At 40.4% G+C, this 23,471-nt stretch overlaps 1 protein-coding gene across 8 annotated transcripts in view; it reads right to left on the reverse strand.

Annotated features, from left to right (window-relative positions):
- Nucleotides 1-23,471, reverse strand: part of ARID1B (AT-rich interaction domain 1B) — a 325,904-nt gene that overhangs the window by 289,905 nt on the left and 12,528 nt on the right. For 7 of the 8 annotated variants that reach the window (XM_040553589.1, XM_040553591.1, XM_040553588.1 and 4 more), the window contains exon 2: nucleotides 3,338-3,532. In XM_040553589.1, the coding sequence (XP_040409523.1) occupies nucleotides 3,338-3,532 (195 nt within the window). Of the gene's footprint in view, nucleotides 1-3,337; nucleotides 3,533-4,238; nucleotides 4,262-23,471 lie in introns of those variants that run through there. The other variant, XM_040553590.1, reaches the window with a different exon arrangement.

The following is a 23,471-nucleotide window of genomic DNA, read 5'->3' on the forward strand; positions in this document are numbered from 1 at the left end:
AATCTCCCTGATGCCCTGGGAAAGTAGTGCTAGTAATCCCAAAATTGCATTCCTCCTATGCAAACCAGAAGGGAGAGTACATGAAGTAGCAGTATTAAGATTCACATGCAAGACCAGTATTTTAAAACCCTGGGATGCCTTGCTGCAACTTGTGCTTCAATCATGTTGAAACTCACGACCTAGACACAGGTGAACTTGCTGCTGGGTTTGCCTTGCCTCCTTTCCCTCTCCTCCCACTGAATTGAGGGAAAGCAAAGAAAACCTAACCTTCCTAACAACATTCAGAAATCATCTTTGTTAAGTAATTCATCGACAACATCTATTGCCTGCTGACAAAAGAGAGATGAACTATCAAGTCTGCAACCCTACAAATAAAGCATATGATGCTTCTAGTAATAGCTTCCTCTCTTATACTTCCCTTTTTATGCAGGTACACTTTATAAAATCATTTGATCTTTAATATCCTAGCCCATGAAGACAATTTTACTGAAATCAGTCCAAATTCTTTACATATTTAACTCATACTGAATTAACTGGACATGCCCTTAATATCAGACAAAACGCTGTAGCCATTTCACAGAACGTATCCAGCCTGTACTTTCTGCACTTCCTTCAACATCCTGACATTTCCACACAGAATTCTAAGGAAATTTGGGGTTTTATTTCAAAATTTTTATTATCAAGCATGCCTACAACAAACAGAAGTCTGAAGAAGATGTCTGCTGCATTATGTAGAGACCACTTTTTCAACAGGTTAGCAAGCTATGCTCAACACCCATACTGCAGATAGGCAGAATGACAACATTTCATCTTTTCCACTCTTTAAACTTTCTGATGTCGGAGGACTCCCTCCCCACATGTCTCTCCTCCACCTCTGGCTGGCAGGCTGCAATGAAGGGCTTCCAACAGGAATACACTATTCCCTGCTGCAGCATGACCCCACCAGCTACCTACATCTAGGCAATTACCTTCATTTTCATTAATTTCAGGTGGATCATTAGGGTGATGTTTTTCCATTTCTGTTTGTCCACCTGTAGCATCCGATAGCAGAGCCTGCAAGTTAAAATCTGTCAAGTCCCATAGCTTCAACCTCAAGCCACAGCACTGATTGACAAAGAGCTAGACTTAACATTTCAAGGTCTTCTTCAAGATTCAAGTATCTTTACAGCCTAACAAAAAGCCTCCTCGTTCCATCCACGAAAACGGAACTGACACCCGCAGCTATCTCTGGAAAACAGCAAGCTATAACTTAAAATAAGAACAACCTCCCTCAGAAATGTTTCCCTCCCTTCCTACAGTGCAGCTTTCCACCCTCATAACCCACCTACCCAATGCCCTTTTTGCACCATACTTAAAACCAAAGAAGGTGTATGTTAAGGGCCCAGGATGATTTAACCAATCAAGTTTTCGGAAGTGTCTTGTGGTTTTCATTAATTCAACGTGACACTGTGAAGGACTCCCATTTTCAGAAAGTGCTGAGATTCACCTTCTGAAACTTTTGGCAAGATTATTTCTTATATATATTATATCTAGGAGTAGGCACATACTATGCAGCCAATTTTAACAGGCAAAGCTAGGCTCTCCTTATTTAATATTCATGTCACAGGAGTAAAAATCCAGCCAGGAATCAAACTGTGGCATCCTGTGCCAAAGACAACTTACCACTCAGCTGGTAAGTTGGCAATTCAATTTACAAACCTGCATTCCTGCATTTTAATCCTTTGTAGAAAGGTGGTAATATATGAGCAATATGAAAAGAACTGGATTCAGATCATTAGAGGTTCAGAAACCAAACACGCGAAGCTTTGGAGGCTGTCCAAAACAAAATCATGCCTAGGTGGTGATGTCCGTTCAATAAAAATTCAATGTCATAATTATCCTCTCACTTTTTCCCCCCCGAAGAGCATTAGTGCTCAGAACCGTGCTGCTGCTCGGCCAATTACATTAATGCCGTTAGAAGACAGATAGGGCCCGCAGCCAATCGCTGTGCCAGGTCACTGCCTGCTGACGGATAATTTATAATTATCAAGCAATTAGCAAATGAAGTGAAAATTCAACACTCATCTCCACATAACGCAGAATAACTCATTTTAAAATTAAAAATATGTTTTAATAACTTTAGTTTGGCTATGGCCTCCTTTTACCAGTTTCTCCTCCTTTACGACTGACAAAATGCTGTGCTGTCTGAAGTGAGAACCACGTCTACTGTTTGATATTTCTAAATGAAATGACAACTTCCTTACAACTAAATATCTATTTAACAACAGAAAAGAACAAAAATGAGAACTCTTGATAAAGGTAATAGTCACTCAACTAGTGTATTTGAAATTACTAGCTAACTGAGCACTTGATGAACACCCTGTACCAGCAGACAGAATTAACAGAAATAACTAGAACTAGCCAGGCACCTGTCTGGGAGTCCATAATCTTCTTTTCTTCTCTACATTTAACAATAAATGACCTAAAAAGAAACTGATCTGCAACTAGTCAGTTGCACAAAACAAAATGCTGCTTCCCATTAATCATCAACTTATTAGCTTGCTATGCTCACAACATAGTAAAGAGCTCAGAGCTCCTATTGCCTACACTCGCAATCCTTAAAAAAAAAAAATCTAGGAAAAATTTGCCAGTGTAACTTTTGGATAAATTAGTTTCTGTCCCACTCTAGAAAATTACTGTATCTTCCTTAGCACGTATGGTATTGACACTGTAATAACCTCCTCTTAAAAGTGCAGGAAAAAACTGCACAAGAGCATCATCAACAGTGAAATCCACGTAGATTAAAGGAGATTCTTACATGTTCCTCGGTACCAAAAAATCAGAATAATTTTTGAAAGAGTTGGTGAGGGGGAAAAAAATAAGAAAAGTTACAGAAAACTCTTACAAGAGGAGGATGGGGGAGAAAAAAAGAGAACATCTGATAGAAATACCTAACACATTTGCATGTACTGGACAACGCTAGTGTTGCTATGCTGACATCAGCTCTAGGTTTTCATCTTTTAGATAAATAAGTTGTGAGCCAGAGAGAAAGAATTAAAAAAATAAATTAAAGAAATATACAAGGCTAAGTGATGTTAACCGAGAAAGACAACTGATGATGTTTGACCTATTTCCCTCTCCGAAAAGATACCAGCAACAAACTAACCTCTTTTCTGACTGTACGCAGTTTTGGAAAACATTTACGATGTCAACACAAGGTATTTACTTTTGAAACAGTCCTTCACCCTCCTTCTGGAAGAGACATACTTATCTCTGAATTTTTCCCTTGCACCCACTGCACTACCATAAAGTCGGAGAGAAGGGAAACCCAAGCAACAGAGCGAAACCCTCCACAAACCTGTTGCTGCGGATACTGCATTCCTCCCATGGCGGCCGGGGCTCGTCCCTGCATTCCCACGGGGTAGCGCTGGGGGCCAGGAGGGCCGTAGGACTGCCCGGGGTAGGGGCTGCTCTGCTGCGTCTGAGAGTGAGGGTTATTGCCCATGCCGTACAACTGAGGTCTCTTCATCACCATTGGATCCATTGGACTGCCCTGTTAGTGAACACAAGCAAATAAAAGGTTTAAAGATACTGGAAGAAACAGGTCAGAACAGTCACACTCATTGCAGACAGGTCATACAGGCGTTTGCTCAATACTTTATACCTTTCTCCCAAAAAGATCAAAAATCAACGTGGCATGCAAACAGGCAAAGTACCGTAATTAGTTGCATGAGTTTCTGAATGGTGAGTTTGGGACTTACGTTCAAATATAAATAAATAAAATGAACTTTGCACTCAAGTTTAGATGTCTCTCACCTACAAAGACAGGTATGATAATTACCCAATAAATCCCAGCTTAAGAAATAATTAAGTATACTGTTGTAAACTGATTAGCAACATTGACTTCAACGTGTAAACACACATCAAATCATGTCTATCAAGAGAGATACATGTAATGGGAAACCATTCAACCTTGAGAAAATGTCTATTTTCTTTCCTTGAAAAAAGGGGCAAGTGTAAAGAAAAGGAAGTTTCCAAAAGTACAATGCATACAGAATGCACTATTTCAGAGCCTTCGCATCACTATCATATGCATTAGTAAGTTTCCAGATCATAAGGCAAGTCATAACCCAAAATTTACATAGACATTTATTTGCCTCCTTAACAGACCTCAGAAAATCCAAACTGAAATCACTGATGGAGGGGGATGGGAAGCAAGGGATGGAAGATTTATTTTTAGACTTCTTGGCAGGACTTACCAAACACCATAACAGCTTCAGGACGGGTGTCAACCATTGTGTGGCATTACTCTCACATTTTATTACTGAGGACTAACTGAACCAGAAAAAAATATACTTTTGTCAAGTGTAGCAGCACTGCACTGTTAATATGATGCCTATTTTTTAATTCCTGAGTGCCAAACAGTTGTATTCAAACAAGAAAAAATGTGTGTGGGTTATTTTTTCTTTTTCCTTTTTTAAAAGCCTACCACAGTTTCATCTTAATGAGATTTCCCCTCTTCCCTCCCCAGAAAAAGGTGTATTAATTCATCCAACCAGTCTACCTTCCCGCTGGTAGCAGGATTCCTTCTTATGGCATATTTTGTACATTTTTTCCAACAGTGCACTGCTGACCAGCTTTATTTTAAAGTCTCCGGCGTAACGTGACTTCTACAAGGCCTTTTCGGCTGCTATGTTCTGATGTAATAGTTACTATGACAATAAATTACTTTCTCACTCCCATCCCTGTTTCTTTTCATTATTGCTGTTTGTACTACTAAAACATTATGCTTTTTTTCCCCCCATAATACAAACAGGTATTTCCCCCCTAAACTAGTCACTGCTTAACAAACAGTTACATATTGTTCTTACTACTTATTCCTTGCAAGGGAGTAACTCAAACCTTTCTCCCTGTTTTCTCCAGCTTTCCCTATCTCTACCAACACCTACTTGCTAGGAATGTGACCCAAACCAAATATAGTATCTCAAATGTTGCCATACTACACCTGCACAGGTGGAAATTATAACCTCGTTCTCACATGACACCTCTATTCACTTCAGAAGTGGACTGCACCCACCCCTTTTTTTTTTTGCCACCATAGAGAATTGCACATTCACTTCTAATTTGGGGTATTACTCAGCAATTATCCACTTTATTATTTGCCTTTTTTTGTGGCCAGATCAGAACTTTCTATTTTTCACCACTAAATGTCTCTGGGTAACATATTATTTATATTTCACACTTTTCAAATTCCATGGTTCCCCAACCACTTTAGGCCGTCTGACCTCTACCAACACATCTTTTATTTTATTTTTATTAGGCCATTGTGCATCTCAAACTTTTAACTGAGAGCAGACAGACGTCAAAGTTTAGTGGATGAACTGGAGATACCTTCTGACATGTTCCCAAGGGACAACTTAAATTACCCTTCTGTAGACCAAGATAGTTTCTCTGTGTTTATTTCAGTGTTTCCATGTTCATTCTGGGTACCACCTGTTGTATTCCTCTCCTCAAATATAAACCCTTGTTTAAAGCAAGTTTTGGGTTTCCCTCATGAGATTCTTATGAAGCCCAATACCCCTGCTGATTGCCACCATCTTCTGTTTCAGTGTATTGTTTCCAGGTCTCACTTCCTATAACAAATCCAGTCAAATTTAATTTTAATTAATTTTGAGTGTAATATTTTCCACTCCCCATCCAATACTTAAATAGTACCATAAACAATGCAGATAATTACAGCTAAAATAGTCTGACATTTTCTTTCCATTATGAAGACTCTTTTCAGGTGGGTATAGACTTCGCCAAACTTCAAGTATTTAGGCTGAAATTTTCCAGGCCATATGTATGCCTGAGGCTGAAATTCTCTGGAAAATTCAGCTGAAACAGTTCAGCTATGTCTTAGAATGAGGTCACAGAAGAATACATCACTTACGTTCTTACATAAAATACTTAAAAATACCTCTCGAATACCATGTTTTGGGGTAAACAATTTTAATTTGCCAGGGTAACAATGGATTTTAAGGAAATATAAAACATGTATCCCTATGAACCCCTGAATTCCACACGATCCATAGGAGTGGAGGAGTAGGAGGAAACCAGAGAGTGCAAGGTGCACAGAACACAGCAAGACCAGATCAAAGGAGCTGCAAGGTGTAAGAAGGTGGCCTGAAATTTGCCAAAGAAAGGACAATGGGTTAAAAAAAGCAGAGAAGAGAGAACTGGGACAGGAAGAGCTGAAGGAAAGTGGAAACAAGGTCAGGAGGTTAAATGGATACAGGCTGAAGAGACTCCGTCCACTGGACTAATGACCTCCAAGCGGTGGAGGTCTTCTGTTTGTTCATTAGATGGTTTGGAGGGTAAGCCTCCCTGACATTTTGTTCTTCCCTGCTTTCTTCTCCCTAACCTGCTGCTGCCTCTTCAGCTCCTGCTTCTCCTTGTGCTCTCCAGGAGAGCTGCCCCTCTAGCCCTCGGGTGATGTGAAGGCTCAGAAAGGTGGAGGCCTGAAGAGCCTGAGCTGCTGCTGAACCCTCCTGAAACCAAAGGGGCTTGTGGTCACTGCATATGGCTAACAAGGGACACGGGCAACAAGGGACCTGGGCACACTCAGAACTTATTGTGCACACTGCAAGCAATGCACCAGGACCAAGGACTGGAGATACTGAAGATGAAAGCAATAGACAGGACCAGGCAAATGGCTGGGACAAGCCAGAGAGAACCACTCCTGCTTGCCAGTGCTGATTCTTCCCTCCACCCTCCAAGACCCCAGGGAAACAGTAAGAAGCAGTAAAGTCCTCTGACCATGTTTAGGACTGGTGAAGTAAGACTGTGGCATTAAGTAACATGATCCAAAGCCACAGCCGAGACGGATGGCCCACTTCGCCCCATTTTCTTCTCCTGAGGAGCACGAGGAGGCAGGTGGTCCTGAGGGAGACACTAAGCCTAACTCAGCACTGCACCCACCTGAAGCACACTCACACACAGACAGGGAGGCCTGCACTGCAGTTGAGAACACTTTATTGTACGTACCACAAGAAAAAAAAAAACTGGAATGAAACCTAAGAATAAGTGAAGTCTCAGCAATCTCCTAGCATCAAAGAACTCCTACAAACAACCCAGCGAGGATGCACATCTTATCCATGCACTGGTCGGTCCCCACGGAGTGCGGCAACCTACCACTGCTATTACTGACTCCATCCAGATGAACTCATGACTCTCTGTGCGCTGCAGGTCCAGGTGAAGACACCTACCAGTGGCTGTCAACATATTTCTGCGTGGCCTAACAAAACCAAGTAACTCACAACGCCGCCCCCCTCTCCCCCAGCTTTAAGAAACTTTATCATTGCAGAGTCATGTACTGAGTTAAGAACTGTTGGAAGCAAGTTTTCCCTCACTGTTTCTCCTGTTTCCTTCACAGGAGGATGGTCACTGGATGGGTCTGTTCGAGGGACGGGTCAGCAGCAGTGCAGGGAAGGGGGCTGTTGCATGCTACAGGACCAAACGCAACATTTATTATACAAGTTAGAAGATAGGTAGCAAACAAAGCAGAAAACAGTGGGATGAGGAAAGCTGGTTGAGGTGGTCGTATGCTGCTCAGCCAAAACTGGATTCTACCCCTCCATCTGCCACAGTTTTTACCTAATGTTGAATAAATTATTAAAACAACGAATTTTCAAAATGTAGCAGTTTAGTGCATCACTTCCTCACTTGGAGTCATGCAATTTAATTTGCAGAAATGCTTCATATAACTGCAGCTACTTTTGAATTTGATGAGATACATGCTTTTGAAGAGCTGTATGTTGCAGAAAATTTGACCTACAGCCATCATAAACAGGCTACTCAAACTTCCTTCAGTAGTGCCTCAGTTTCCCAACTGTAAAAATGAAAAAAAAAAATCATTACTTCTCCACTAGAGAAGTGATTTTAGAATTTAATATGACTGTGATCAATACCATAGAAAACTCTTAAAAAAAAGAAGTTGTCTTCAGAACAGCGCATGGTAAGAAAGACCTGGAGCCATACACTTAACAGAAGTGTTAACAGAAGCGTTACTCAGCTCCCTGAGTACTGTGTGTCCTGTACGGTGGAGGTAAAAGTTTAATTATAACTTTTTCTAACTTTAACGCATGCTCAATTTTTAGCTTTAGCACTCTTTAAAAGTTTTATTTTTATAGAAAGTTTCATCCACAATGTTCTGAAAAGCTAAGAAATATGTATTATAATCCCATATGAAGGTTCCTTTAGCATTTACAAGTTCAAATATCTTTTTTCTAACATTAGTTCCAACAATGTTCAAAGACAAGTTTTGGGTGGCAGGATCATTATGACCAGTATCAACCTCCGCGTGTTGTAGGGATCAACAACCAACCCCTCCACACCCACTCTAACACTTTTCAAAGATGACAGTGTTGCTATAACTGCACTGTATTTTTCCAAATCCCAGTGGATGTATATTATCATGAAGGGATGCTGTGTACATTCTCACATCTTCCATGCCTATACTTTATTCTATCACATACTATATCAGAATGTTTTAATTACTTTTTGGTTTTATTTTAGTGTCACTGCAGTTATCAATATCCATTTATTTCCTTTCCTTTACAGAAATACACACATTTTTGCCAATTTAGTTTGCATATCCTAATTTTTACTGCCATATTCTGCCAGGCAAGTCTGAGTGGATTCTGCATTTTCCTTCTGCCTCTGCACCTCCTTTTCAACTTGCTGCATTTCATTTAAACTTTGCATAGATCTGCAGTTCCTCAAAATACCTCAGTCTTGTTCTTTGCTTCAGTCTGCAATAATATTATAATTTATAACCCCTTTATTACAGTGCCTATCTTATGTCAGTATCAGATTCATTTGCACACGTACCAGGCTTTGTAAGAACGGAGCATTTCATAAGAGTCTTCACCTATTATGTGCCTTGGGAGAGCACATTAAAGCACCTATTGGAAGGTGTGCTAATGATTTCAATAGGGCCAAGATTTCACTCCCAGTCTTTACACTGACAGTCCCACCATTAAGGTAAGATGCAGAAAAGTCTACGCTGCCTACAGATAGTAGCTGGCAAACTTTTTCTATTACCTGCTCCTCTTTTCAGTGTTTTGTGTTAAAGGAGGCATAAACTCAGCATCCCCGCTATAAGCAGAAGTAGAAAACATTTACACCCACTTGTAAACTCAGTACCACCACTGCTACTACCAGCCAAAAGAACCAAACAAATCACCTTCTCCAAAGTATCTGTGGATTCAACTTTGCCTCTTCTAAAATAATAGAAAAAATACTATTTTCTCGTTATTTAACCAGTGTTTTCCCTGATACCTTATCTCCTCTCAGATCTAAGGGAGGGTGATTTCAACAGCTATCTGACCAAGATACATGGGCTATTCTATTTACGTTATGTATTATACATACTGAGTTATCATTGTAAACTCCACTTCTAATACCAAAATCTTTATTTGAAAATTTGAAAGATATTTACATACATGAACAATACTGGTCACAGTCCCCAAACATGACTTGTCGTTTAACGATGCCAAAAGAATCCCACCACTGATGTCCTAGGGCAGGGAAGAGTGGGAGGCACTTTACAAAGGACACAGTGGGATTCAGGCATGACGACAGCCCTTACACGAGGAAGACAGAGCAATTCACTACAAGACAAGAGCGGACACATCAGATACAACTACTCTTCAGAGAGAAAGTGTGCTTTTCTGTTTGTTTTTTAAAAAATGAAAGAAGCATTGGTTTGGCTGACAACAGCAAATGCACCAATTTAAAGTGACTATAAGCCACAGTGCATCCCAACAACTAAAGCTACATCATTTGCGCCTGTAACAAAACAACATGAACTCAACACTCTGCAATAGGCTTGCCCTCAAACTCCTAGAGCTGCTGAATACAATAACTCTTTGTTTATTCATTGATCTGCAGCCAAAGCTTCTGTCTCTGTATTAAAAAAGCAGCCTCTTATTAATACCAAAGCCTTGAAACCTCATAATAAAGACAGCTGACAATCAGCTACCGACATTCCAAGAAAGATGGGCATGGAGCTCTCAGCTCTAGGTCAGGCACCAAGTTACAAATTTATCGCTAGAGATAATCACAAGTATTCACTATAATACAATGACACAGCTGGCATGAGGACGCAACTGGGGAAAAGATAATCCATTCCTAGATAATGCCATCATTTGTATGAACATGTACAAGGACTCCTCAGCCAACGTTTTTACACGACAAAAGCGTTTCAAAACACAACCCTTGTTATGTGTTTTAAATATCCATTTAAGAAAGACGCAACTATAAAATGTGTGAATACGCAATACTAAAATCTGTCTTATATTAGTATTAAAATAATAGAGGTGACTGGCAAACAAGCTTCCTGTATTTTCAGATAGGAAGTCTACTATCTGGGCTTTAATAAAACTGAAAGCAAAATAAGTCAGTTACACAAGTACAGCAAGGAATAATCAAGAACAAAGAGCCAAGTTCAACATAAGCCTATGATGAAGGAAAATCCAGTGAATGAAGAGGCATATACTAGAAGAGATTTAACAAAAATTTTAATTTTCCTCGTCTTAAAGGCTCTGCATACTGTATGATTTCAGCTGCGGGAAGACATCAGAAAGATAATTTTCCACTCAAAACAGAAAGTACATAATTAAAAAGGGGAAGAGGAGAAAAGCAACGCTATGCCCCACCAAGAATCAACTACTTCTCCACTAGAACTTTTAGAAGTAATAATACAGGAAAGTGTCTCAGCAGGGTGGAGGGAAGGACATAGGTATACTTGTTTTCCAGTTTTCCACTAGGTCCCCCTTAACACAACCTAAAAATTGGAAGATCAATGAAACCACCACCCTCTAGTTATTATTTTGTAGATAGATAAACCTGAAATGACTACTGAAAGAACGAATCACAACAAACATAGCAAAGAAGAGAAATCTGTTTTTAATGAACTACGCACAAGTAATCTCTTCATGTTGCCACTATGAGTGCAAGCAAAGGTTAAGACAACATCGAAAAGTAATTATACACATTTATCACACCTGAAGGCCAAAACAATCCCATGTCTCTGACAAGTTCACATGGCAATACAGCTCAGGAGTACTGCCCTTCGAGTCGCTTTTATTACCTGTATGTCAGTAGTTGGCAGTGACAATACCCTCATTGCTCTGAAGCCAACTCAAGGCACGTCATCCTTCCCCATCATGCCTGAAGTGTCAACCTTCTTACCTTCTTCTGTAACCTACTTTCCTAATCCAAACTTCTTCCAGGAGGACCTGGAAATTCTCTTCCCTTCTCCCCACCCCACCCTGACACCAGCTGAGATGCTCCTAAAAGGAGACCTCTTTCCTTTAGCCACGTAAAAGCTCTTGCTTTCTGCTGCAGAAGTGCTCTCCAGCAAGTTATCAGTAATTTCTAGTGTAGCAGAATCTAGGGTCTTTACAGGCATCTCCCAGAGAATGTCTGCAGCCATCTGACATGTCACTGCTTCCAGCTGCCTGTATCCCTCTTTTTGCCGGATCATGGCCTTGCTTTAGATACTTCCATTCATAGTCCACCATCTGCACCACAAACTGTCAGCACAGGGTGGTTTTCGCCAACACAACAGCTTTGGCACGTGCCCATGCCTCAACTTCACATGCAAGTGCTCCAACTTCTCATTCTGCCATTTCTGACACCTAAATCACAACCCTCGGCAGGAGAGCAAGGCATACAGCTAGGGAAAAAACAGTACCTTGAAGTTCTCAGGCTAGATTCACCAGAGGATGTGTCACAGCCCTGAGGCTCTCTCAGTAGCCAATGCTACAGCTCAACAAGGAAGAGAAAAATCCATTCATAAACCCAGAAAATTGTACGTTAAAAAAAGCAGAACCCCACCCAGAATACCAGTTACTTCTATTTTGTCTGGCAAAGAGGTTCTCAGCTTCCTAGACAAGTAAACACCTTCACTCACTGTGCATGGCTGCCATCTGGAACTCAAAAAAAAAATTCCCTTACCTACTTTGTACAGCTCTTACACAAACACGGGGTTAGATGGACAGAAAAGGATGCACTAAAAATAGTGTCTGTCAGGGAAGGAGCAGAGAGCAGCCTCGAATGGAAGGAGGGGAGTGCTGCAGGAAGGCTCCCTGCAGAGCCGTCCTGGAGTGGGAGGGGAAAGCACAAAGTCCTGGAAGCCAGTGAGAGACAGAAGGAGGAAAAAATATTCCACATCAGCTCCAGACTTTAAGGGAAAAAAAACCTCTAAGCCTAATAAATATTCAACTGGATTTGAATACACTTTCTCAGTTACTTGGCTTTATCAGCAGAATTAAAATTAAAGGTTAGATGTATTTAATAGCCGGGGAAAGCCCTAGCTGAGAAAGTGACATTACCAACACTGGGGAAAACAGCGTGCCCACAAAAACGTATAGCCCATCACAACTAGGTCACAAGCCAGAACTATACACCACAGTTAGCTGCAGAGTTTTTTTTCCTCACTCCAAATGTTATATATAGTTCTGTATTAACACACACACAAAAAGGTATGCTGGTCATATATCCTCAGCATTTATGGCAAATTATTAATCAAGTCCCACCTGAAACAATTTGTTAAATTGATTTTAATCACTGGGCCTCTCATGTGAAGCTTTGTATAATCAGCATTTCATTTACAAAATTAATTGCCTGATTGATTCTCAAGAGGCAGTAGCTGTCATTACACTGCTGTCATAACTTTTGAGTAGGGGTGTCACAACACTGAATCCTGACAGTATGAAGAGCACTGCTATTTAAAAATTGAGGGCGGGGAGGTAGGGGGGAAACAAATACAGTGATTTCACAGAGTTGCTTTTTAGCCCGATAGAATGTTAAAACCATTTCGTATCAGTTTCAGACAGCCTCCCCCTTTTCCACTCATTGAATAATGTAGTACTCAGCTATTCAGTCGCTTTTCTTAGAAGCAGGTCCATTTAATTCAATTTTATCATAGTTGTGGTTGCATAAAATGAGTTTGTTGTTGACTATACAAAAGATTTAATCACAGGCCACTCTAAGGTTGTTTGCAGAGCAGAGTTTGACTTTCAAACGCGTGGAACTTTTTCTCCATCCACAACCTTCTGGAAAGTTATTTCCAAGCAGATTTTTTTTTGTTGTTGTTTCCAGTCAGACCAAAGGAAAACCACAACTTTTCTTATCTAGGACCTCCTTTAAAGCTTTTGTTGGTTTGGTTGGTTTCCCTCCCGCAGCATTTTGAAGCTCCGTACGAGCCTCGAAGCCCCGCTGGAGCTGGAAGCAGAGCTCCTCCGCCCGCTGCAGCTCCCTCCGCGCCCCACAGCTGCGGCATTCTTGGAAAAGCCCGCTGCTCCGCAGAGCCCGGCGGGCCAGCGGCCGGGGCACTGAGTCATAAGACAGGGCTGCTATTCCTGGCTCAGCAGCTGACCTGCTATGCAAACACGAGCACAGCACTTCACCTTTCTGTGACTGGGTTTTCACTCTCGTAACAACAAGTATTATATGCTCTCTTAGCAAGGAAGAAGATGGGAAGGCTTCGGGGAAGGCCGATGTCAGTTATCATCCGCAAGAATCAGGATTTGGAGTCAGAAATGGTAGACTATGGGAAAGAAAAAACTCCAGAAGTTTTTAAAAGGAGAAATCACAAATGCTCTAACCGTGTGCTCTACATTTTCAGAAAGCTACCTTCACAAGGTAAACTTATTTAGAAAAATATAACCTAAGCTTCAGCTAGACCTCTTAAAACACTATTAATGCCTCCAAGAAACAGACCTATTTTTGAGACAACTCCAAAAATAAGCCCCTCAACTTCTCAAGTTCAGCTTTAAGCACTGGATTGCATCAAGTACTCCTGAATAAAATGAATTCAAAACATCTAGGCCATGCTCTGAGACTACAGTATTATAAAAAAAAAAGCAAACAGCAACTCTAAGTGATTTATACCTATTGGTGGCATTTGTAATGCACCTCATCAGACGCAATTCCAGGATCAGCCAGAGTCCCGATCACACGCGAATCTAGGGGGCATTCCAGAAAACACAGCTCCCCACCCCCAAGCTCCTGCTCTCCCCCTGACACTGCTCTCTGCCAAGTGCCCTGTCATTCCCTGCGTGCGCACAGCACAGGTTGCTTTGGTACGAGCAGACTGATGCAATTTTCATCTCTTTTTGCAGGTCTCCGAGTTCACGATGATTAAAATCAGAAGGAAAAAAAAACACACATGCAAAATAGATAGGCTACTGGGATAAAGAGGCATAGAAGGATAACAGAATGGACAACTCCACCAGGCAAACAAAGCAGTAAGTTGTTTTCCTTGCTCGTAGCAGTAATGTGAGATTGCAGCTAAGGGAAGTTCACAAAGTTCTGCCCCCACTGAGAAATGGTTGCCAGAGAGCTATATTCCTCTGACACACCAGGAAGAGAAGATCACACAAAGGAGAAAAATCAGTTACCCTACTCACACCGTGATAGACTGGGATGTTAAAAAAGAAGTGTAGAGCACTGACTTGCTGTATTCATCAGTTTCTTGCCTCTTAGCAGGTAGCTTACTCATTAAACTAGCTTTTTCTCTCTTTAGCCTGAACTTCCCCCCGCCCCCGTCCCCCCCCATTATGGAAGAAATGGTTTTAATTAAGTAAGAAAACAGGGGAAAGCCCCTAGCCAGAGCCAATACACACAAAATTCCTAAAGGATATATTTAGGATCAGGATAATTGGAAGGCAAATTCAGATCTACAACAGAAGCCCTGTCACTTCTCCAACTGCCAAGAAACTGTTCCTCTTGTAACATATTTTCTATGTTAAAACTGTTTCCTGCAGAGACTGAAAAAAACTTGGTTGTAAATAGCACAAAATATTAATAGTTACCTGGAAACTAACTGGCTTTTTTTTTTTTTTTTTTTTTACTGTTTTTAAGAACTTTCATGCCACAGTAGTTTTGTATCACGTTGGTTGGACGTCATAAAAAACCCGCTGTCCCAGCTTGAAGCATACCAACAGCTCAGTCCAAGGGTCAAACAGACAGAGGTAAACCTGAGTCTGGGGCTAGACACCCTTGCTGTGGAGCTGGAGCAACACATTTCCATGGAGTAGCTGCCTGTGACTCTTCTGCAGTTATAAGTGACCTTCCTCATCAACACAGACACTCTCAGGACCACAAAACTAACTTTCTGCAATGGAACAAAACAAAAAAAATTTACCAGCAGCAGGTGATTTAAAGCATTAGAAAAGGAAATAGCTTTTTTCAGTGGCTTACAAAAAATTAAAATCAATCACCAGAACAAACTACAGTTATGACTAGAATTTTTCATTATTGATCGAAAATATTTAAGTTAAGAAATAAATCAGAAGAAACAGTAGGCTGAAGGTCAAAGCTTCTGTAGTACTTGAGAGAACAATGTGATTGGAAACCATCAATTCACACACATGCCTACGTTCGCACCAGCTCCTTTGTATAATGTAACTGATTCCCAAGTATCATTTTACAATTCTGATTAGGTCTTACAAAAATCTTGTTTATTAAATTGCTTTCTTTAGGCATGCATAGCTGCTAATTTGTTTCCAACTAAATCATGTATCATCTGAAAAAGATTACATTGCAACAGTGGAACAACACTCCTGGGATTATGCTTCATCTGGATTTTAGAATTAAAAGGACAAATATTACAGGAGTTGTAAATTTCCCTTTGAAGGCAGTGGCAAGAACAGCCTGCAACAGGGTAATTCTGAACAGAGTGATGAGTGCACTTAGCATGTAGCAGCCCTACCGAGAGGCACGCATAGCGAGTCAACAACTCCAAGTATTAAGGGATCTATTCACAGACTTAAACTTTGATTTCTTCAAGAGAAAAAGCTCTTTAGATCAACACATGTATTTGTACAAACATACTTTGTAAGCAAAATAAATAATGGTAGCAAAAATATTAAAAGCTTTGCTGATTTAAAAAAAAAGATTATCAGCTCCAATATTCACAGGTTTTAAACAAACTTATAAATTTAGAGGTTTGGGAAGGACTCCCAGACAGCTGTCCAGAATAGACCTCTAAAAATTTATTTGCATATTAATACAAAGTTCCCTATGGCTTACTCGGGAAAAAAAATCTGACCTGGATTTGAAACAGACGAAACTCTGGTTTAACCCTAGTGACTTCACCTGCTTCTCACTTGGAACAGGCGAAAGCTGCCAGGTCCTCGTTCCTCTTCTCATAGTCTCCAAAAGGGAGAAATTCTTCCACAACCACAAGCAGCCTATGAGAGCATCTAGAGCACCTCAGCACAAAGAAATACGTGCACATAACATCCGCGTATGGTAAGTGCAGAAACACCTCTGCAATAAGTTATCCTGGATGTTTATAATTAAGAGTTTGTTTTTACCATAGATACTATCAAGAACCTTCAGTTTACAAAGATATGTTCGCTATATGATTGTAATTTTCTTTTAATATTGCAGCATTTAAAATTAATAAACAGCATGCAAGTATCTGGTTTGAGAAGTATAAAAGCAGGAAAGCTGACCCAGTTCTTCAGTATTTCTCATCCAAGAGACCAGTTAACAGGAAACCTGAATATACCGTAACCATAGGATTTCCTCCCCTCTCGCAGTAGGGATCACTACTTTCAGATTTAGTCTGCCTGGGAACTCTTGGCTTCTTTCCACTTCTGAGCCCATCTCTTGTTTCCCAGTCCTTAAGAGAGCCCACATTAGCCATCATGTGAAAACACCAGCACACATTTCCTAAAAGCACTTCAGACAAACTCCGTTATTTGCCGGAGAGGACACCCAGGGCCTAGGAGTCCCTCTTGGCCACAGCCCAAAATACAGCATTCCCAGCTTCCTAAAAGTCACCAAATCTAGAGCAGAGTTAAAAGTCAACAACCAAATTAAATGGGAGGAAAGACAAGGAAATGACAGCCTTCAAAATCACTGAGGCAGTCCAGGTACGGGGAATCTTTCCTGTATGCCTGAGTAAGCTATTTCTGTGGCAAACAGCAACTTGAGCGTATTTACATCTCATCTTTCTCCCTTCTCCAAGGCTGCAACTTACAGCAGCCTCCTCCTGCTGCTGATGAGGGCTGGAGACAGTTCATTCTGCCAGAATCACTTGGCCTAGCCAGAAGAGGTCATTTAGCAGCAAAGACAGATGTTTCTCAGCTGATATAACTAAAAGGCAGAATAGAGCAAACAAGCCCAAAGACTCATTTTAGCAACAGGGTATCTGCAATTCCGATTTTAGGTATTGTTCAATTTAGAAAGATGTTATTCATCTGACACTCATTTGCAAACTTCATTTTAGAATTAGAGAGATGCAGATACCACGTGTAAGGCTCTGAAACGTACGTTCCCTTTATTCTTCAAAGAAAAAAAAACTTTTCTTAAAGCCACGTTATTCACTTCATATCTAACCTGGCATTATAGCTAAACCCGGCTCTTCTGCCAGCTACTATGATTTCTTGAGTACATTCTTCCCCTTCTCCCTTTACACTCCCACCCCTAGTTTTTTTGCTCAGTTCTTTCACACAGGAAAAGAAACTAAATAAAAAAGGAAAACCAAAACTGATTACACACCAGAAATACTGTCAAATATGAAAAGGAAATGCTATGCATTCTTAAACTAAATCTCCCAATGCCCAAGAAGATAAGACACTCGTTACAAAGGCAACACAGAAAAAGAATAATTTCAGGAATAAATATACCTGAAAAACAGACTACCAGTTAATTTTAGAAATGGGTATTATACTCAACACTGCACAAACATAATTAGACTATTTTGACAGAAAGCATTAAGTTTCCAGAAACAACCCAGATACTTAAAGTAATCCTGTATGAACCACCATATGCTCTCACTAATTCTATCTTGCAAAAAGGTTGTTGATTTTTTTTTTTTTTTTTTTTGGGGGGGGGGGGAGGAAGCATATGTATAAATAACTTTCAGCATTCCTTTTTGCTCAATGGTTTACTACTACAGTAAATCAGGATACAGCAACATCCGTCATGAATGCTTTATGCCCAACTTATCCTGCCTCAGAGCAGAGGGATGGATTAAATGACCTCTTGATGTCCCTTCCAGCCTTGCTCTTCTACGTTTTGGATATTACTACATCATCTTTTTTATTTTAAGGTTTCTCCTGTTTCTGCAATTTGCTTTTCATTTGAAGTCATAATCCTCAACTTCTGGCATAATGAAACAACATGGAAATTATAACGTTACAGACATACTAAAAATATTGATAAAAAAGCAAGGGGACAAAAAAAAAAGGCATTTTCAAAACAGTTTAGTAAGAAGTAAAAAAGATAGATAAAAACTGTTACTAAGGAATTGATGTTGATGTTTGTGGAAACTGCTAAAATGAGAAGCATTTAGCAATTTGTTTTTGGGGAGGCGTGAAGGTGAGGATGAGTGCACTGTGTTCTAGGCACCACAGGAGATATGGGCAGAAGAGAACCGGAGTAGGTGGCCAACATCAAGGCGCTGATCCCTTTGACACCCAGGTCTAGCTACCCACTTCTGACCATACCAGGCCAGAGAGATCACCCACACCAAACATCTTCTGGACATCACCAGCCTTCCGCTGACTGCACCACGCACCAGAAGAGACCTGCACCTACACCTTGCCTTCCCTCTGCATCCAGTTTGAGCTGCTTGTTGCACAACTGGTGCCTAGCAAGTCAGTTATGGTCCTGCCTTGTGTGTAAGTCATTAGATTTCAGTAATTCTCCAAACAACTCATGTTTTTGGAAGCATTTTTTTCAACTTCATCAAGGAAGCCTCTTTCTGTGCTCCTCTGAGATGTGTGCAATTAGAAACAGCACAACAAAACGCAAGGAATAATGAGAAACAGGAGACAAAGAGTGTCCAGCCAGATTTATTATACAGCTACAGACTATTCCACCTGTTGCATTGTACACTGAGTACTTGCAAAACCAGAGAGAGGGGAAAAAACATGCAGGTATATCCAAGCAGCTAGGAACATGAATTTTGATCTCTTTTTATATCTTATTGTTATCTGCAACCTAGGAACATGTTAATTGGCCTAAGTAATTGGTTTAAATACCCAAGCCCCATTATGAAAATGTACTATGAAAATGCTTAGACACTTATCACAACCAAGAAATTCTTAACTAAAGTTCAAAGCTGAAAAGACACTAGGGACTTGTCTACACTGAAGGAAAAAAATGCATAATTATACCAATATAACTAACTCAGTGTGGAAGCTTGCTCCGGTGTAAGAGTACCCTTTTCCACTTAAGCCTACGTGCTTTGGAAGCAGAATAAGATAGACCACGAAAACTCTTATTCTGGTATAAGAGTATCTCCATAGGGAGTTATATTGGTATAATTATAGCATATAATCATAGCACATAGTTGTACTGGTAAATTTCCTCCTGTAGACAAGCACTAGGCGCCCAGTCCACATACATTTTCTAGCAAAACAAATGGTTATCAAATTCCAATGGAGGCACATGAAACACTTCGCTTTTATTTTTGTCTGATGAACCTTCTTCATTTTAAAGTGATGAATTACTTCAATTAATCTTCCTTGCAAATGCTTTTCTCTCTCTACTATCCTATATGGTAACAGATTATTCTTCCGGTGGAAGCATCATAAACCAACACTTTGAGAATGGCTGTGATAGCTCCCGCACTGATTTAGGCTCCCGTAATATAAAGCAAGTGGTGAGAAACCAGGTTCAAGGAAAGAATAGGATGCTGTTTACACACTTGACAAAAGACTCTCGCCTTTTACAGTATATTGCAGCTACTTTAAAACAGTCAGTGCTTCAATAATTTAGTTTCTATCCTTTTGACAATTTCATTCTCACCTCATTTGCTACAGAAGTTGAAACATTTCAGCCAACCTTGAGGAAGCCGTGCTTCCTCCTTCCACCCTCATACACACTGGGGGGGTGGGGGAAGTACATCTAAAAACCATGCCACTAGTTGAACTTCAAACTCTAAAACTACAAAAGGCTCCTCAGACTCTTTTGAAAACATGCAACTTTTCAGAGGATATAGAGCTCAAAAAACCTAAGCTTAACCCGACTAAATTGACACTGTTTATGAGAAAGATCCCTTAAAAAGGGAGCAAGCAGAAATACCCATTACGCCAGCCTCCGAAAAGTAGAAAGAAAAGAAACCTTGCCACAGAGATGTCAGTGAAATTATTAATGGCATAATACTTCAGGTTGGGTATTTTAAACACTCTGCTAAGAAAGGTTAAGTGACCCTAGAGATAATTAAGGATTATGGTAACCATTTTGTAAGAAGTACGGGTAAACCCCTTTTACAAAAACTGTTTTTTTAACTGTTTTTTCAACTTTTTTTTTAATGCATTAAAAATGAAAGAGCTCTTTGCAGAATAGTCACCCCCATGTTTTCTTTTGTACTTCTGAAGAACGTTATCCCTCTGAATTACACCAGGTTCCTTAATTTTGGTTCTGGATCACATCCCCAGTAGGCGACTCGTTTGTTCCCACATAGACAGGCTCCCTCAGTGGCACCTCTCCACTTCGCAGGTGGGCTCCCTCCCTTCTTGCACCAAAAGCACAGCCCCTGTGAACCAATAAGGGACTCACTACATGCACGTTTTTGTCACCCCACAGAACCAAGATCACTGACAGGAGGGCTGGAGAGCAGCAGGAGCATCACTGTGGGCAGCTATGGCAAGGATGGGTCCATTTAGCTTGAGCACCAGCAACACATGCAGTTTTTCAATGGACTGTGGAGCAATACCTGCAGGACAAAATCACTGCCCCAATTCCAAATCAAAAGCTTGTATCTATGCACAGAAATTGCAAACCTAAATGTTTAGGTCAAGTGCTATGAAAATTCATCCCAATATTTTCAGACGTGACAGAATGCTTTGTGTCTACAAATACTCTTGAAAAGAAACACTGATAGTTCTTACATGGAAAAAAAATTAATGTATAACAAAAGCAACGGCAGGAAAATCTCTGAACAGGCATACAAAAAAAAAGAACAATGCGTCTTAAGCTTAACAAGAAATGGCTATTAAAACCCTTAGTTCTAATGTTATACCAAGGTAATGAGACAGGTTACTCCACAACTCCAAACAAATTTGGATTCATTTACCTCTATGATTTGAAAATTTTACAAACAGTGGAAGGAATTAACTTCACCTCCCCTTTGGCATCAACACCTGAACTTATCAGCTTAGACTTTCTTTACAGTGAGTGAGAAAATGTGGAGCTTTAGGAGCATGACTCATTAGACCTGTATTAGGTGCCTGCTTCAGGTTGAGATGATTCACACCAAGAAATGACTATTTCTTTACACCAAAGACAAGCCCACACAATAAGATCAGGTATAAATGCCTGCAATACATATGGTCAGATGAGTCCCACCCTTGGAAGATAGTTTTTGTTGGGGTTTTGTTTGTGGTTTTTTTTTTTTTTTTTTTTTTTGAAGATACTGAATGCCTATTCAGCCACTGCAACCAGTGCATTCTCTGTAATTACCATCTTTGGGGGGGAGGAAAGAAAGTCTCTTTTCACTCTGTGCCTCAGTTTCTGTTCTATTTAAGAGAAGTAACTTTGATTCCCTGCTCCAGAGAAGCATCGAGAAATTAAAACATCCGTCTTTATACACAGAGTACTTTTACGCTCAAGATGCAGTCTCACGAGGAGCATAAGCTGACTCAGGTCTGTAGCACCATCCAGAGAGGATGTCCTGCCCTGACCCCCACCCTGGGGGGAGCTTGCCCTGGCCCTGCAAAACCATGTCGCAAGTCAGATCAGCTCAATGGCTGACCTGAAAGGTAATCGTTCATGGGTTTTGTTTCGTGGGATTTGTCTTCACACAAATCATCGAGCTGATGAGGCTCACCTTAGGACAGAAGGGAAGCAGCAGGGAGTTGATAAAAGGATGGGACCGGTCTTTTTGACAGAGGTAAAGTCTTGGACCACCTTCATATGCCCATGAACCTCACTACAAGGTGCAAGATCTTTTAGCAACACAGTTCTATGATAGAGTGCCCAAGCAGTGTTAAGAAGCAGCTACAGAGAAATACAAACAAGCAGGGAAAACAAACCACACCTTTGAGTTGACTTGAGTTCTTCCCAAAGAAATTCTGACTTGATGGCTACACAAAAGGCACATGCCTGTTTAGTTCAATACATATTGTCCTGTACATTTACGTGTTTCAACCTTTCTCCTGATAATTTTTTCTTAGTTTCAGCTCCTGACCCTCAGAAGTCAAAAAGAATAATAAGCTGCCTTTCAGAGGAATATCCACAGGATATCAGAGGAATAGGCAAAACATGTCACTGAATGGTCTGTATCAGATATAAATTGCGGGAAAAAATGCTGTCTCCTTCCATCTAAGAAGCCCCAAGATAAGCACCTAAGATAACCCCATTTCTAAAAAGAAAACTACATTTCTCCGTATTCCTGGCACTCCGGCTGAGAAAACTTGCTAAAATAAGTCAAATCTATGTGCTCAAGGACTTTAAGAAGGTAAAAAAAAAAAAAAAAGAGTGATCAGAAATCATAATTATTTGACTCTTCTGTTATGATACCATGACCAGCTGTAGCCTTTAACAAGAAGCATCTACTTTCTTTCTCCATCTCCTCAAGCGAAGACATCAACCCAAAGAAAAGAAAAAAGTTGAATTGGAGCAGAGAGAAGGAACAAACAGGATGAGTCAGACGCTTGCTTTTTTTAAAGCTAAAAGACCAGTAACTATCACAGGCAAGCCTGAGATTTCTCTAAGGAACAAGAATTTTTGCAGAGACACGTCTCAGTCCTTTTAGAAGCAAAGCAGAATTTAGAAGTCACCATGCAAGGAGAAATGGGCCTTTGTTCTTATTTGAACTGCTAAGATATTTTCCTAGAAGAATGATAGCACCTTAACTAACTTTTAAACAGGTTTCATTCACCGTCTTAAACAAACATCCCCAAAGAAAACACAGTATGGTGTAATAACAACCAAACATTAATGGCAGCGTGCTTCCCTCCACACCCCAATCTTATGAAAAGAATTATAAGAAATTCTGAAATGAAATATTAGGTACTATAAAACTGCACAGACTGCTTCTAGCACATCACATTCACTAAACATAAACAACTGGATGCAAAACGTTTTTCCCCTCTCCTCAGGTCCTGTCTTTTCTACACTTTCTACATGTGGTGCAACACCACACTTCAGTTTTCACGCTGACGTTTTCAGATATCTTTTGGGCAAACAGATTTTTAACTACAACTGCCATGTCAGGGGAAAAGAAAGACTGTCCATGTCACATTTACATTTTGTCTTTTGTCTCCTTTGTTTGTTTCCCTCTTTTCCCTCTGTCCACTATTACATAAGAGCATCAGCTTTAGAGGAACCTGAAAAAAATGGCACCATCACCCCCAGGTAGCTACTTTTATGACTCCTTCTAATCCTATTAGGATTTGGGGTTTTGTTTTTTCAAACCCAACTTAACCTCTTGCCAGGAGAGCTGCCTACGCAGGCGGCTGTCTAGTGAGCTCACTCTC

The sequence above is a fragment of the Cygnus olor genome, chromosome 3, assembly GCF_009769625.2.
Source record: "Cygnus olor isolate bCygOlo1 chromosome 3, bCygOlo1.pri.v2, whole genome shotgun sequence".
Taxonomy (NCBI): Eukaryota; Metazoa; Chordata; class Aves; order Anseriformes; family Anatidae; genus Cygnus; species Cygnus olor.